This window comes from Pristiophorus japonicus, chromosome 4 (assembly GCF_044704955.1).
Source record: "Pristiophorus japonicus isolate sPriJap1 chromosome 4, sPriJap1.hap1, whole genome shotgun sequence".
In the NCBI taxonomy this organism is placed as follows: domain Eukaryota; kingdom Metazoa; phylum Chordata; class Chondrichthyes; family Pristiophoridae; genus Pristiophorus; species Pristiophorus japonicus.
Genome location: NC_091980.1, coordinates 155,852,452 through 155,865,128, shown reverse-complemented (window position 1 = coordinate 155,865,128; position 12,677 = coordinate 155,852,452). Strand labels below are relative to the sequence as shown.

At 46.7% G+C, this 12,677-nt stretch overlaps 1 protein-coding gene across 3 annotated transcripts in view; it reads left to right on the top strand.

Annotated features, from left to right (window-relative positions):
• Positions 1–12,677, top strand: part of rtf1 (RTF1 homolog, Paf1/RNA polymerase II complex component) — a 114,608-nt gene that overhangs the window by 26,427 nt on the left and 75,504 nt on the right. For 2 of the 3 annotated variants that reach the window (XM_070878690.1, XM_070878689.1), the window contains exon 1: positions 10,956–11,296. The exons of the other annotated variant lie outside the window; for it this stretch is intronic. In XM_070878690.1, coding sequence (XP_070734791.1) covers positions 11,219–11,296 — 78 coding nt within the window. In that variant the 5' untranslated portion in view covers positions 10,956–11,218. Of the gene's footprint in view, positions 1–10,955; positions 11,297–12,677 lie in introns of those variants that run through there. 3 annotated transcript variants of the gene reach the window in all.

The window sequence follows — 12,677 nt, the reverse complement described above, 5'->3', positions numbered from 1 at the left end:
TTACCATTATATCTGCGCCAACCAACAAAAGGTCATCCAGTCTAATCCCAATTACCAGCTCGAAGTCCGTAACCTGCACTTTAAGTGCCCATCCAACCATCTCTTAAAAGTGGTGAGGGTTTCTGGAGTGAGTTCCAGATCCCCACAACCCTCTGTGTAAAGAAGCCCTCCCTCAAATCCCCTCTAAACCTTCCACCAACCACCTTAAACCTATGCCTCCTCTACCAATGGAAATAGACTATAAACTATGTCCAGGCCCCTCAATATCTTGTACACCTCGATGAGGTCTCCTCTCAACCTCCTCTGTTCCAATGAGAACAAATCCACCTATCCAATCTGTCCTCATAACTAAGATTCTCCACTTCAGGCAGCATCCTAGTAAGTCTCTTCTGCACCCTCTCTAGTGCAATCACGTCCTTCCTATAATATGGCAACCAGATCTGCACGCAGTACTCCAGCTGTGGCCTAACCAAAGTATTATACAATTTAAGCATAACCTCCCTGCTCTTATAGTCTATGCCTTGGCCAATAAAGGCAAGCATGATCTTATTGAATGGCGGTGCAGGCTCGAAGGGCCGACTGGCCTACTCCTGCACCTATTTTCTATGTTTCTATGTTTCTATTCCGTATGCCTTCTTAACCACCTTATCCACCTGGCCTGCTACTTTCAGGGATCCGTGGACAAGCACTCCAAGGTCCCTTTGTTCATCTACACGATTAAGTGGCCTACCACTTAATGTGTATACCCTTTCCTTATTAGCCTTCCCAAAGTGAATCACCTCACACTTCTCTGAATTAAATTCCGTTTGCCACTGCTCTGCCCACCTGACCAGTAGATTGATACCCTCCTGGAGCCCATGACTGTCCTCTTCATTATCAACCACACAGCCAATTTTAGTGTCGTCTGCAAACTTCTTAATCATACTTCCTATATTCAAATCTAAATTGTTGATATATACCACAAAAAGCAAGGTTCCCAGTACTGAACCCTGCGGAACCCCACTGGAAACATCCTTCCAGTCGCAAAAACATCCATCAATCATTACCCTTTGCTTCCTACCTCCAAGCCAATTTTGGATCCAATTTTGCCACTTTGCCCTGGATCCCATGGGCTTTAACCTTCATGACCAGTCTACCATGCGGGACCTTATCAAAAGCCTTGCAAAAGTCCATATATACTACATCGTATCCACTACCCTCATCGATCCTCTTGGTTACCTCCTCAAAAAATTCAATCAGGTTAGTCCAACATGATCTTCCCTTAACAAATCCGTGCTGACTGTCCCTAATTAATCCTTACCTATCCAAATGCAGATTTATCCTGTCTTTCAGAATTTTTTCCAATAATTTCCCACCACTGACATTAGGCTGACAGGCCTGTAATTACTTGGTCTATCCCTTTTTCCCTTCTTAAACAAGGGTACTACATTAGCAGTCCTCCAATCCTCCGGCACCATGCCCGTATCCAAAGAGGACTGGAAAATGATGGTCAAGGCCTCTGCTATTTCCTCTTTTACTTCGCTCAACCACCTGGGATGTATTTCATCCGAGTCTGGGGACTTATCTACTTTCAAATTTGCTAAACCCCTTAATACTTCCTCTCTCACTATATTTATTTCATCCAGAATACCACACTCCTCCTCTATAGCAGTATCTGCATAACCTCTTTCCTTAGTGAAAATAGATGCAAAGTATTCGTTAAGAACCCTACCAACATCTTCAGCCTCCTCACAAAGATTATCCTCACGGTCTCTAACAGGCCCTACCCTTTCCTTAGTTACCCTCTTACTCTTAATATATTTATAGAACATCTTAGGGTTTTCCTTAATTTTACTGGCCAAGAATTTCTCGCGCTCTCTCTTAGCATTCCGAATATCTTTTTTAATTTTACCTCTTATCTTTCTGTATTCCTCTGAAGATTCTAAATTAGAGAGGAGATGAAGAAACATTTCTTCACCCAGAGGATGGTGATAGTCTGGAACTCACTGCCTGAAAGGATGGTAGAGGCAGAAACCTAATTAAAAGGTACTTGGATCTGCACTTAAAGAGTCATAACCTACAGGGCTACGGACCTAGTGCTGGAAGATGGATTTAGGCTAGGATTTTGACCAGCATAGACATGATGAGCTGAATGACCTCCTTTTGTGTCGTAATTTTCTATGATTTCTCTCTTGCCCTACCTATTTATCTCTCTCCCTATTTCTTGCTATTTCTTTCTCTCTCTATTCCTCTTCTGCTTTCTCTCTTTCTCCCTTGCTCTCTCTCTATTTCTCCCTTGCTCTCGCTATTTTTCCCTTACTCTCGCTATTTCTCCCTTGCTCTCTCTCTCTCTCTCTCTCTCCATTTCTCTCTTAAGAACATAAGAAATAGGAGCAGGAGTAGGCCATTTGGCCCCTCGAATCTGCTCCGCCATTTAATAAAATCATGGCTGATCTGATCATGGCCTCAGCTCCACTTCCCTGCCCGCTCCCCATAACTTTTTACTCTCTTATCGCTCAAAAATCTGTCGATCTCCACCTTAAATATATGCAATGACCCAGCCTCCACAGCTCTCTGGGGCAGAGAATTCCACAGATTTACGACCCTCTGAGAGAAGAAATTTCTCCTCATTTTAGTTCTAAATGGGCGACCCCTTATTCTTAAACTATGCCCCTAGTTCTAGATTCCCCCACAAGTGGAAACATCCTCTCTACATCTACCTTGTTGAGCCCCCTCAGTATCTTATGTTTTAATAAGATCACCTCTCATTCTTCGAAACTCCAATGAATATAGGCCCAACCTGCTCAACCTTTCTTCATAAGTCAACCCCTTCATCTGAAGAATCAACCCAGTGAACTTTCTCTGAACAACCTCCACTGCAAGTATATCCCTCCTGAAATAAAGAGACCAAAACTGCACGCAGTACTCCAGGTGTGGCCTCACCAATACCCTGTACAGTTGAAGCAGGACTTCCCTGCTTTTATACTCCATCCCCCTTGCAGTAAACGCCAACATTCCATTTGCCTTCCTGATTACTTGCTGTAGCTGCACACTAACTCTTTGTGTTTCATGCACAAGGACCCCCAGGTCCTTCTGTACGGTAGCATTTTGTAATCTCTCTCCATTTAAATAATAATTTGCTTTTTTATTTTTGCTGCCAACGTGGATAACCTCACACTTTCCCATTTTTGCTGCCAAAGTGGATAACCTCACACTTTCCTGTCATGTATCTTACATTATTATATATAACTGTATCCTAACATGCCATACATGATTGTAATAAGATATGACCTGCAACCACCAGCATACCTTACCACCAGGGGTGCACTTGCAAGAGACAGGTATATAAGGACAGGTCTCAGGCAAGTGCAGCATTCGAGAGCTGTGAAATAAAGGTGCAGGTCCAGAGTGACCTTGATTTCACTACATGCCTTGTGTGAATCTGTACTGTGGGGACAGGACTTTACAGTGGCGACGCGTTACGGGATTACAGAATCCACAGAATGGCGAACAACGGATCAGATGAAAAGTACAATGCGGGAGACAATTGGGAGGACTTTATAGAAAGGCTCCAGCAAAGCTTTGTAACCAAAGACTGGTTAGGAGACGACAAAGCAGACAAGAGAAGAGCCCATCTCTTGACCAGCTGTGGCTCGAAAACATACGCTTTAATGAAGGATCTGCTGGCACCCGAGAAACCAGCAAGCAAGTCGTTTGAAGAATTGAGCACACTGGTAAGAGATCACCTGAAGCCAGCGAGCAGCCTACACAGGTTCTACAACTACAGACGCTGTGTGGGCCAGAGCATACCCGACTTCGTGGCGGAACTTCGGAGGTTGGCTAGTTTATATGAGTTCTCCGATGAATTGAGGAGAGAAATGCTGAGAGACTTTTTCATTAAAGGAATAGGCCACGCAGGCATATTCCGAAAGCTCATAGAGACCAAGAACCTGACCTTAGAGGCAGCAGCACTGGTTGCACAGACATTCTTGGGAGGGGAAGAAGAAACGAGATTGATTTACAATGCAGGTACGACAACTAACGAAATAATGGAACAAGCTGCTATCCCCACACACAGACAAAACCGGGAGAACAGGCTCTCGACAGCAGGCAATGGCGCCAGAAGCCATCAAGGGCCACAGGAATGGCCGTTCACACCTCATCAACCCACAATGCGAGCAATCAACTACAAACTGAGAGAAGCTCAAGAGAGATCAGCCAGACGCAGCTCATTCTTTGGGAACAATGAAAGCAGTCTGTGCTGGAGGTGTGGGGTGGGCACTCATCAAGGGGATGTCGATTTCAGCAGGCTGTTTGCAGGAACTTGAATATACAGGGCATTTGGCCCGCATGTGCAAAAAAACGGCAGCTCGGCTGGTATACGAATCGGATGGGTCGGAAAGCAGACCAGAAGACGGTGGGGACAGTACCCGGGACACCGATGTACTACGGGTCAACACGATCAATGGCCGCTGCTCCTACAACAGGACGCCTCCTATAATGATGAGGGTCCTACTCAACGGGATACCTGTCAACATGGAGCTGGATACGGGAGCGAGTCACTCTCATGGGCGCTCAACAATTTGAACAACTGTGGCCGCATAAAAGCAACAGACCAAAACTCACAAGGGTCGACACCAAACTAAGGACCTATACCAAAGAAATCGTACCAGTCCTCGGCAGCGCCATGCTCTCTGTAACACACAAAGGGACAGTGAACCGCCTTCCCCTGTGGATTGTCCCCGGAGACCCCCCAGCACTGCTGGGGAGAAGCTGGCTGGCAAAACTAAAGTGGAAATGGGATGATGTCCAGGCCATGTCATTAGAGGAACGGACCTCCTGCTCAACAGTTATAAAGCGATTTGAACATCTCTTTCAGCCAGGTGTGGGCACTTTCAAAGGGGCCAAAGTCAAAATCTACATCACACAGATACTAGACTGGTCAGAGCTGTACCCTATGTGATGAGGGAAAAGATTGAACACGAACTAGACAGACTTCTGCGGGAAGGCATTATTTCACCTGTGGAATTTAGCGACTGGGCAAGTCCCATCGTCCCAGTCATGAAGCCTGATGGATCCGTAAGAATCTGTGGGGACTACAAATCTACCATAAACAGAGTCTCCCTACAGGACCAGTACCCACTGCCCAGAGCGGAGGACTTATTTGCCACATTGGCTGGAGGTAAACTTTTCTCAAAACTAGACCTCACATCTGCATATATGACGCAAGAATTGACCGAAGAATCCAAGCTACTCACCTTCAACACACATCGAGGCCTTTTCATGTACAATCGATGACCATTCAGCATCAGGTCGGCAGCTGCCATATTCCAGTGCAACATGGAGAGTCTGCTCAAGTCCATCCCGGGGACGGTTGTATTTCAAGACGACATACTTATCATGGGCAGGGACACCGACTCCCATCTCCGTAATTTGGAGGAAGTACTAAAGCGGTTGGATCGGGTAGGCCTACGAGTCAAGAAATCCAAGTGCCTGTTTCTCGCACCCGAGGTTGACTTTTTGGGCAGAAGGATTGCTGCTGATGGAATCCGCCCAACAGAGTCCAAAACAGAAGCAATTCGCCTGGCACCCAGGCCCCGGAATGTCTCAGAACTGCGCGCCTTTCTCAGGCTACTCAATTACTTTGGGAACTTTATGCAGAACTTAAGCATGCTGCTGGAGCCTCTCCACGTGCTACTCAGGAAGGGGTGCGATTGGTTTTGGGGGGACGCTCAGGAACGTGCCTTCAATAAGGCACACAACCTTCTGTGTTCCAACAGTGTTTTGACTTTTTTTGATCCAGGTAAAAAGCTACTTCTCACATGTGATGCGTCAGCGTATGGGGTCGAATGCGTTTTACAACATGTCAATAGTGCAGGCAAATTACAACCCATAGCTTATGCCTCCAGGTCACTTTCGCGGGCGGAGCGCGGTTACAGAATGGTAGAGAAGGAGGCGCTCGCCTGCGTGTATGGTGTCAAAAAGATGCACCAATACCTTTTCGGGGCCAAGTTCACATTAGAAACTGACCACAAGCCCCTCACGTCCCTCCTATCCGAGAGCAAGGCAATAAATGCCAACGTGTCGGCGCGAATTCAACGGTGGGCACTCATGCTGGCGTCCTACGACTATACCATAAGGCACAGACAACTGTGCTGATGCGCTCAGCAGGCTACCCCTGGCGACCACGGAAGGGTCGTACGAACAGGACTGTGAGATAGTCATGGCAATCAATGCCTTTGAGTCCACAGGTTCGCCCATGACGGCTCGCCAAATCAGAGCCTGGACGGCCAGCGACCCCACGTTATCCTTAGTAAAAAGATGTGTCCTAACCGGTGACTGGGCAGAGGCTCGCGATGCCTGCCCCGAGGAATTAAAACCCTTTCACAGGTGCATGCATGAGCTATCACTACAAGCAGACTGCCTGATGTGGGGCAGCTGAGTAGTCATGCCTCTGCGAGGCAGAGAGGCATTTGTCCGGGAGCTCCACCGCGAGCACCCGGGGATCGTTCTCATGAAGGCCATAGCCAGATCCCACGTCTGGTGGCCTGGTATTGACGCGAACTTGGAGCTCTGCGTCCGAAGGTGCACCAGTTGTGCCCAACTCAGCAATGCCCCCAGGGAGGCTCCCCTGAGCCCCTGGCCCTGGCCTACCAAACCGTGGTCACGGGTGCACGTAGACTATGCGGGCCCATTCATGGGCAAAATGTTCCTCGTAGTTGTCGATGCATTTTCAAAGTGGATCGAATGCACCATTTTAAACTCGAGCACAACCTCCATCACTGTGGAGAGCCTCGCAACCATGTTTGCAACGCACGGAATCCCTGACATATTGGTCAGTGACAATGGTCCGTGCTTCACCAGCGCAGAATTCCAAGATTTTATAATTGACCACGGCATAAGTCACGTCAAGACGGCACCGTTCAAGCCGGCCTCCAACAGCCAGGCGGAGAGAGCAGTGCAAATCATTAAACAAGGCATGCTTAAAATCCAAGGTCCCACGCTGCAGGGTCGCCTGTCGCGACTGCTGCTGGCATACAGATCTCGTCCGCACTCATTGACTGGGATCCCCTCCGCGCAACTGTTGATGAAAAGGACTTTAAAAACAAGGTTCTCATTAATCCTCCCAGACATGCACGAAATCGTTGAGGCAAAGCGCCGTAAGCTGACTGAGTACCATGACAGAAATTCGAGGGGGAGATGGAATGAGATAGGGGACAAAGTGTTTGTACTAAACTATGGCAGGGGTCCCAAATGGCTTGCAGGGACAGTAACGGGCAAGGAAGGAAACAGGCTACTGGTAGTACAAATGGACAATGGCAAAACCTGCCGGAGGCATGTAGACCAAGTCAAAAGCAGATTTACCAACAACACTGCGGAACCAGAGGCAGACTACAATGTGGAACTCACATCACACCTGGTGGACAGACAGAGGGGACAAACTGAGGAAAGGGCAATCCCAACAGACAGCCCAGGCGAGTCAACAACAATCACACCAATCGAATCAGACAGCCCAGGCGAGATACCAGCAACCACACCCAAAGAAAAACAGACACCAAGGCAAACAACTGAACCACAATTCAGACGCTCCACGCGAGAGCATAGACCACCTGAGAGACTGAACCTATAAAGACAATAAGACCTTGGGGGAGGGTGATGTCATGTACCTTACATTATTATATATAACTGTATCCTAACATGCTATACATGACTGTAATAAGATATGACCTGTAACCACCAGCATACCTTACCACCAGGGGTGCACTTGCAAGAGACAGGTATATAAGGACAGGTCTCAGGCAAGTGCAGCATTCCAGAGCTGTGAAATAAAAGGTGCAGGTCCAGAGTGACCTTGACTTCACTACATGCCTCATGTGAATCTGTACTGAGGGGATAGGACTTTACATTTCTCATATTATACTCCATCTGCCAAATGTTTTCCCACTCACTTAGCCTGTCTATATCCCTTTACAGATTCTTGTTGTCCTCCTCACAACTTGCTTTGCCTCTAATATTTGTATCATCAGCAAACTTCGCTACAGTACACTCGGTCCTTTCATCCAAGTCATCAGTTTAAATTGTAAATAGTTGAGGCCCCAGCACCGATCCGTGTGGCACCTCACTAGCTACTGTTTGCCAACCGGAAAATGACACATTTATCCTCTCTGGTTTCTGTTAGTTAGCCAATCCTCTATCCATGCTAATATATTACCCCCAACCCTGTTAGCTCTTATCTTGTGCAGTAACCTTTTATGTGGCACCTTATCGAATGCCTTCTGGAAATCCAAATACACCACATCCACTGGTTCCCCCTTATCCACCCTTCTCGATACATCCTCAAAGAACTCCAGCAAATTCGTCAAACATGATTTCCCTTTCATAAAACCATGTTGCCTCTGCTTGACTGTATAATACTTTTCCAAATGTCCTGCTACTGCTTCCTTAATAATGGACTCCAGCATTTTCCTAACAACAGATGTTAGGCTAACTGGTCTGTTCTTTCCTGCTTTCTGTCTCCCTCTTTTTTTAAATAGGGGCATTACATTTGCGGTTTATCAATCTGCTGGGACATCGCCAGAATCCAGGGAATTTTAGTAGATTGCAAACAATGCATCCACTATCTCTGCAGCCACTTCTTTTCAGACCCTAGGATGCAGGCCATCAGGTCCAGGGGACTTGTCCACCTTTAGTCCCATTATTTTACTGAGTAATTTTTCTTTAGTGATAGTGATTGTATTAAGTTCCCCCAGTTCCCCCCTCTCTATAGTTCCTTGATTATCTATTACTGGGGCGTTTTTAGTGTCTTCCACCGTGAAGACCGATACAAAATATTACTTCAAATGCCATTTCCCTGTTCCCCATTTTAATTCCCCTGTCTCAACCTCTCGTGGACCAACATTTACTTTAGCTACTGTTTTCCTTTTTATATACTGTAGAAGCTCTTACTATCTGTTTTTATATTTCTTGCTAGTTTACTCTCATAATCCATCTTCTCTTTCTTTATTTTATTTTAGTCAACCTTTGCTGGTTTTTAAAAATTTCCCAATCCTCTGGCCTCCCACTCATCTTGGCAACATTGTATGCCATTGATTTCAATTTGATACCAACCTTAACTTCCTTAGTTCGCCACGGATGGTTCTCCCTTCTCTTAAAGTCTTTCCTTCCCACTGGAATATATTTTTGTTGAGAGTTATTAAATAGCTCCTTAAATGTCTGCCACTGCTTATCAACCATCTTACAATTTAATCTATTTCCCCAGTTTACTTTAGCCAACTCTGCCTTCATACCTTTGTAATCGCCTTTATTTAAGATCAGGACACTAGTTTGAGACCCAACTTTCTCACCCTCCGACTAAATTTGAAATTCAACCATGCTATGATCACTCTTTCCTTGAGGATCCTTTACTGTGAGATCATTTATTAATCCTGACTCATTTCCTTGCTCTCTCTATTTCTCCCTTGCTCGCTCTCTATTTCTCCCTTGCTCACTCTCTATTTCTCTCTATTTCTCCCTTGCTCTCTCTCTATTTCTCTCTCTCTATTTCTCACTCTCTCTCTCGCTATTTCTCAATCGCTCTCTCTCGCTATTTCTCCCTTGCTCTCTGTTTCTCACTCGCTCTCTTTCTATTTTTCTGTCTCTTTCTCACTCGCTCTCTATTTCTCCTTTGCTCTCTCTCTATTTCTCACTTGCTCTCTCTCTATTTCTCCCTTGCTCTCTCTATTTCTCACTCGCTCTCTCTCTCTGTTTCTCACTCTCTCGCTCTCTATTTCTCACTCGCTCTCTCTGTTTCTCACTTGCTCTCTATTTCTCAATTGCTCTCTCTCTATTTCTCACTCGCTCTCTCTCTGTTTCTCACTTGCTCTCTCTCTATTTCTCCCATGCTCGCTCTCTGTTTCTCACTCGCTCTCTCTCTGTTTCTCACTCGCTCTCTCTCTGTTTCTCACTCGCTCTCTCTCTCACTCGCTCTCTCTCTGTTTCTCACTCGCTCTCTCTCTCACTCGCTCTCTCTCTATTTCTCACTTGCTCTCTCTTTCTCACTCGCTCTCTCTCTGTTTCTCACTCGCTCGCTCTCTATTTCTCCTTTGCTCGCTCTCTATTTCTCATTCGCTCTCTCTGTTTCTCACTTGCTCTCTCTCTATTTCTCACTCGCTCTCTCTATTTCTCCCTTGCTCTCTTTTCATTTCTCCCTCTTTATTTCTACTTTGCTCACTCTCTATTTCTCCCTTGCTCTCTCTCTATTTCTCCATTGCTCTCTCTCTATTTCTCCCTTGCTCTCTCTCTATTTCTTCCTTGCTCTCTCTCTATTTCTCCCTTGCTCTCTCTCTATTTCTCTCTCTCTATTTCTCCCTTGCTCTCTCTATATTTCTCCCTTGCTCTCTCTCTATTTCTCCCTTGCTCTCTCTCTATTTCTCTCTCTCTATTTCTCCCTTGCTCTCTCTATATTTCTCCCTTGCTCTCTCTATATTTCTCCCTTGCTCTCTCTATATCTCTCCCTTGCTCTCACTCTTTCTCTCTCGCTCTCTCTCTTTCTCTCTCGCTCTCTCTATTTCTCCCTTGCTCACTCTCTCTTTCTCCCTTGCTCTCTCTCTATTTCTCACTCACACTCTCTCTATTTCTCTCTCTCGATTTCTCCCTTGCTCACTCTCTTTTTCCCTTGCTCTCTCTCTATTTCTCCCTTGCGCTCTCTATTTCTCACTCACACTATCTCTATTTCTCCTTTGCTCTCTCTCTAATTCTCTCTAGCTCTCTCTCGCTATTTCTCACTCGCCCTCTCTCTATTTCTCCCTTGCTCTCTCTGTAGTTATTACTCGCTCTCTCTCTATTTCTCCCTCGCTCTCTCTCTATTCCTTCCTCGCTCTCTCTCTATTTCTCCCTCGCTCTCTCTCTCTATTTCTCACTCACACTCTCTATTTCACGCTCTGTCATCAAAGCAACTTCTTTTCTGACGTCACCGCGTATTGTAATGACCCAGGGCTCACATGCGCAGTAGTGGTGTCGGGTTATTGTGCGATTGGAGCCTGAGGCCTGTAGCGCGGCACTGAGAGCCGAGCGATCCGTGTCGGTCCTTCGATCGGGCAGCGGGCCCTCGTCCTCGGCTCGGCATCTCACTCACGCCTGACAGCGGGCCCTCAGTCTCGGCCGGCCCCGAATCTTCCGTCCTAGCCCCTTCCCCGGTCGGTAAGCGGGCCTAAGTCTCTCGGCCCGGCCTCTGGTCGGACAGCGGGCTCGAGTCCCCGCCATGGTGAAGAAACGGAAGGGCCGGATCGTTATCGACTCGGACAGTGACGATAGCGGTAGCGAGGAGAACCTGGACCAGGTGAGGGGCCTGGGTGGTGGGGCAGAGGGGGTACAATGGGGGTTTGAGGGAGGGAAGGGTCGAGGTGAGGCAGGGGGCGAGTGGGGGTGTGTGTGAGGTCGTTTGAGGGAGGGGGGCAAAATGGTCGGAGAAGGAGTGGAGCACTGGGGTGGTGGGGGCAAAGGGAATCGGGGGACGTGTGATAGTGGGGCAGGGGCCGGGGTTGGGGTATTTGGGATTAGTTAAAGGGGTAGGTGGAGACAAGCAGGGATTCGGATCAGGTGGATTCTCCTTATGGCCCATTTGGAGAGAGAATCATACAATTGTTACAGCACAGAAGGAGGCCACTCGGCCTGTCGAACCTGTACTGGCTCTTGGCTAGAGCACTTCAGTTAGTGCCAACCCCCCTTTCGCTGGCGACCTGCAAATATTTTTCCTTTAGGTACTTATCCAATTCCCTTTTGAAAGCCACGATTGAGCCTGCCTCCACCACCCTTTCAGGCACTGAATTCCAAATCCTAACCACTCGTAAAAAAGTTTTTCCTCTTGGTTCTTCCAATCACCTCAAATCTGTGTTCTCTGATTCTCAACCCTTCTGCCAATGGGAACTGTTTCTCTATCTACTCTCTATATAGACCCATCATGATTTTGAACAATTCTAACCTCTCAACTTTTCTGCTCTAAGGAGAGCAACACCAGCTTCCCCAGTCTATCCACGTAACTGAAGTTCCTCATCCCTGAAATCATTCTGGTACATCTTTTCTGCTCCCTCTTTAAGGCCTTCCTAAAGAGCGGTGCCCAGAATTGGACACACTACTTCAGTTGAGGCCAAACCAGTACTTTATAAAGGTTCATCATAACTTCAAAACCGCAAATGTAACGCCCCTATTTTTTTTTTAAAAAGGAGGCAGACAGAAAGCAGGAAACTATAGACCAGTTAGCCTAACATCTGTCATTGGGAAAATGCTGGAGTCCATTATTAAAGAAGCAATAGCAGGACAAATTCAATCGAGCAGAGTCAGCATAGTTTTATGAAAGGTAAATCATGTTTGACAAATTTGCTGGAGTGCTTTTGAGGCTGTAACGAGCAGGGGGAACCAGTAGATGTGGTGTATTTAGATTTCCAGAAGGTGTTTGATAAGGTGTCACATAAAAGGTGTCTGCACAAGATAAAAGTTCACGGGGTTGGGGGTAATATATTAGCATGGATAGAGGATTGGCTAATTAACAGAGAACAGAGAGTAGGGATAAACGGGGCCTTTTCCAGTTGGCAAACAGTAACTCGCGGGGTGCCGCCGGGATCGGTGCTTGGGCCTCAACTATTTACAATCTATATTTATGACTTGGATGAAGGGACCGAGTGTAATGTAGCCAAGTTTGCTGATGATAGAAAGATGGGTGG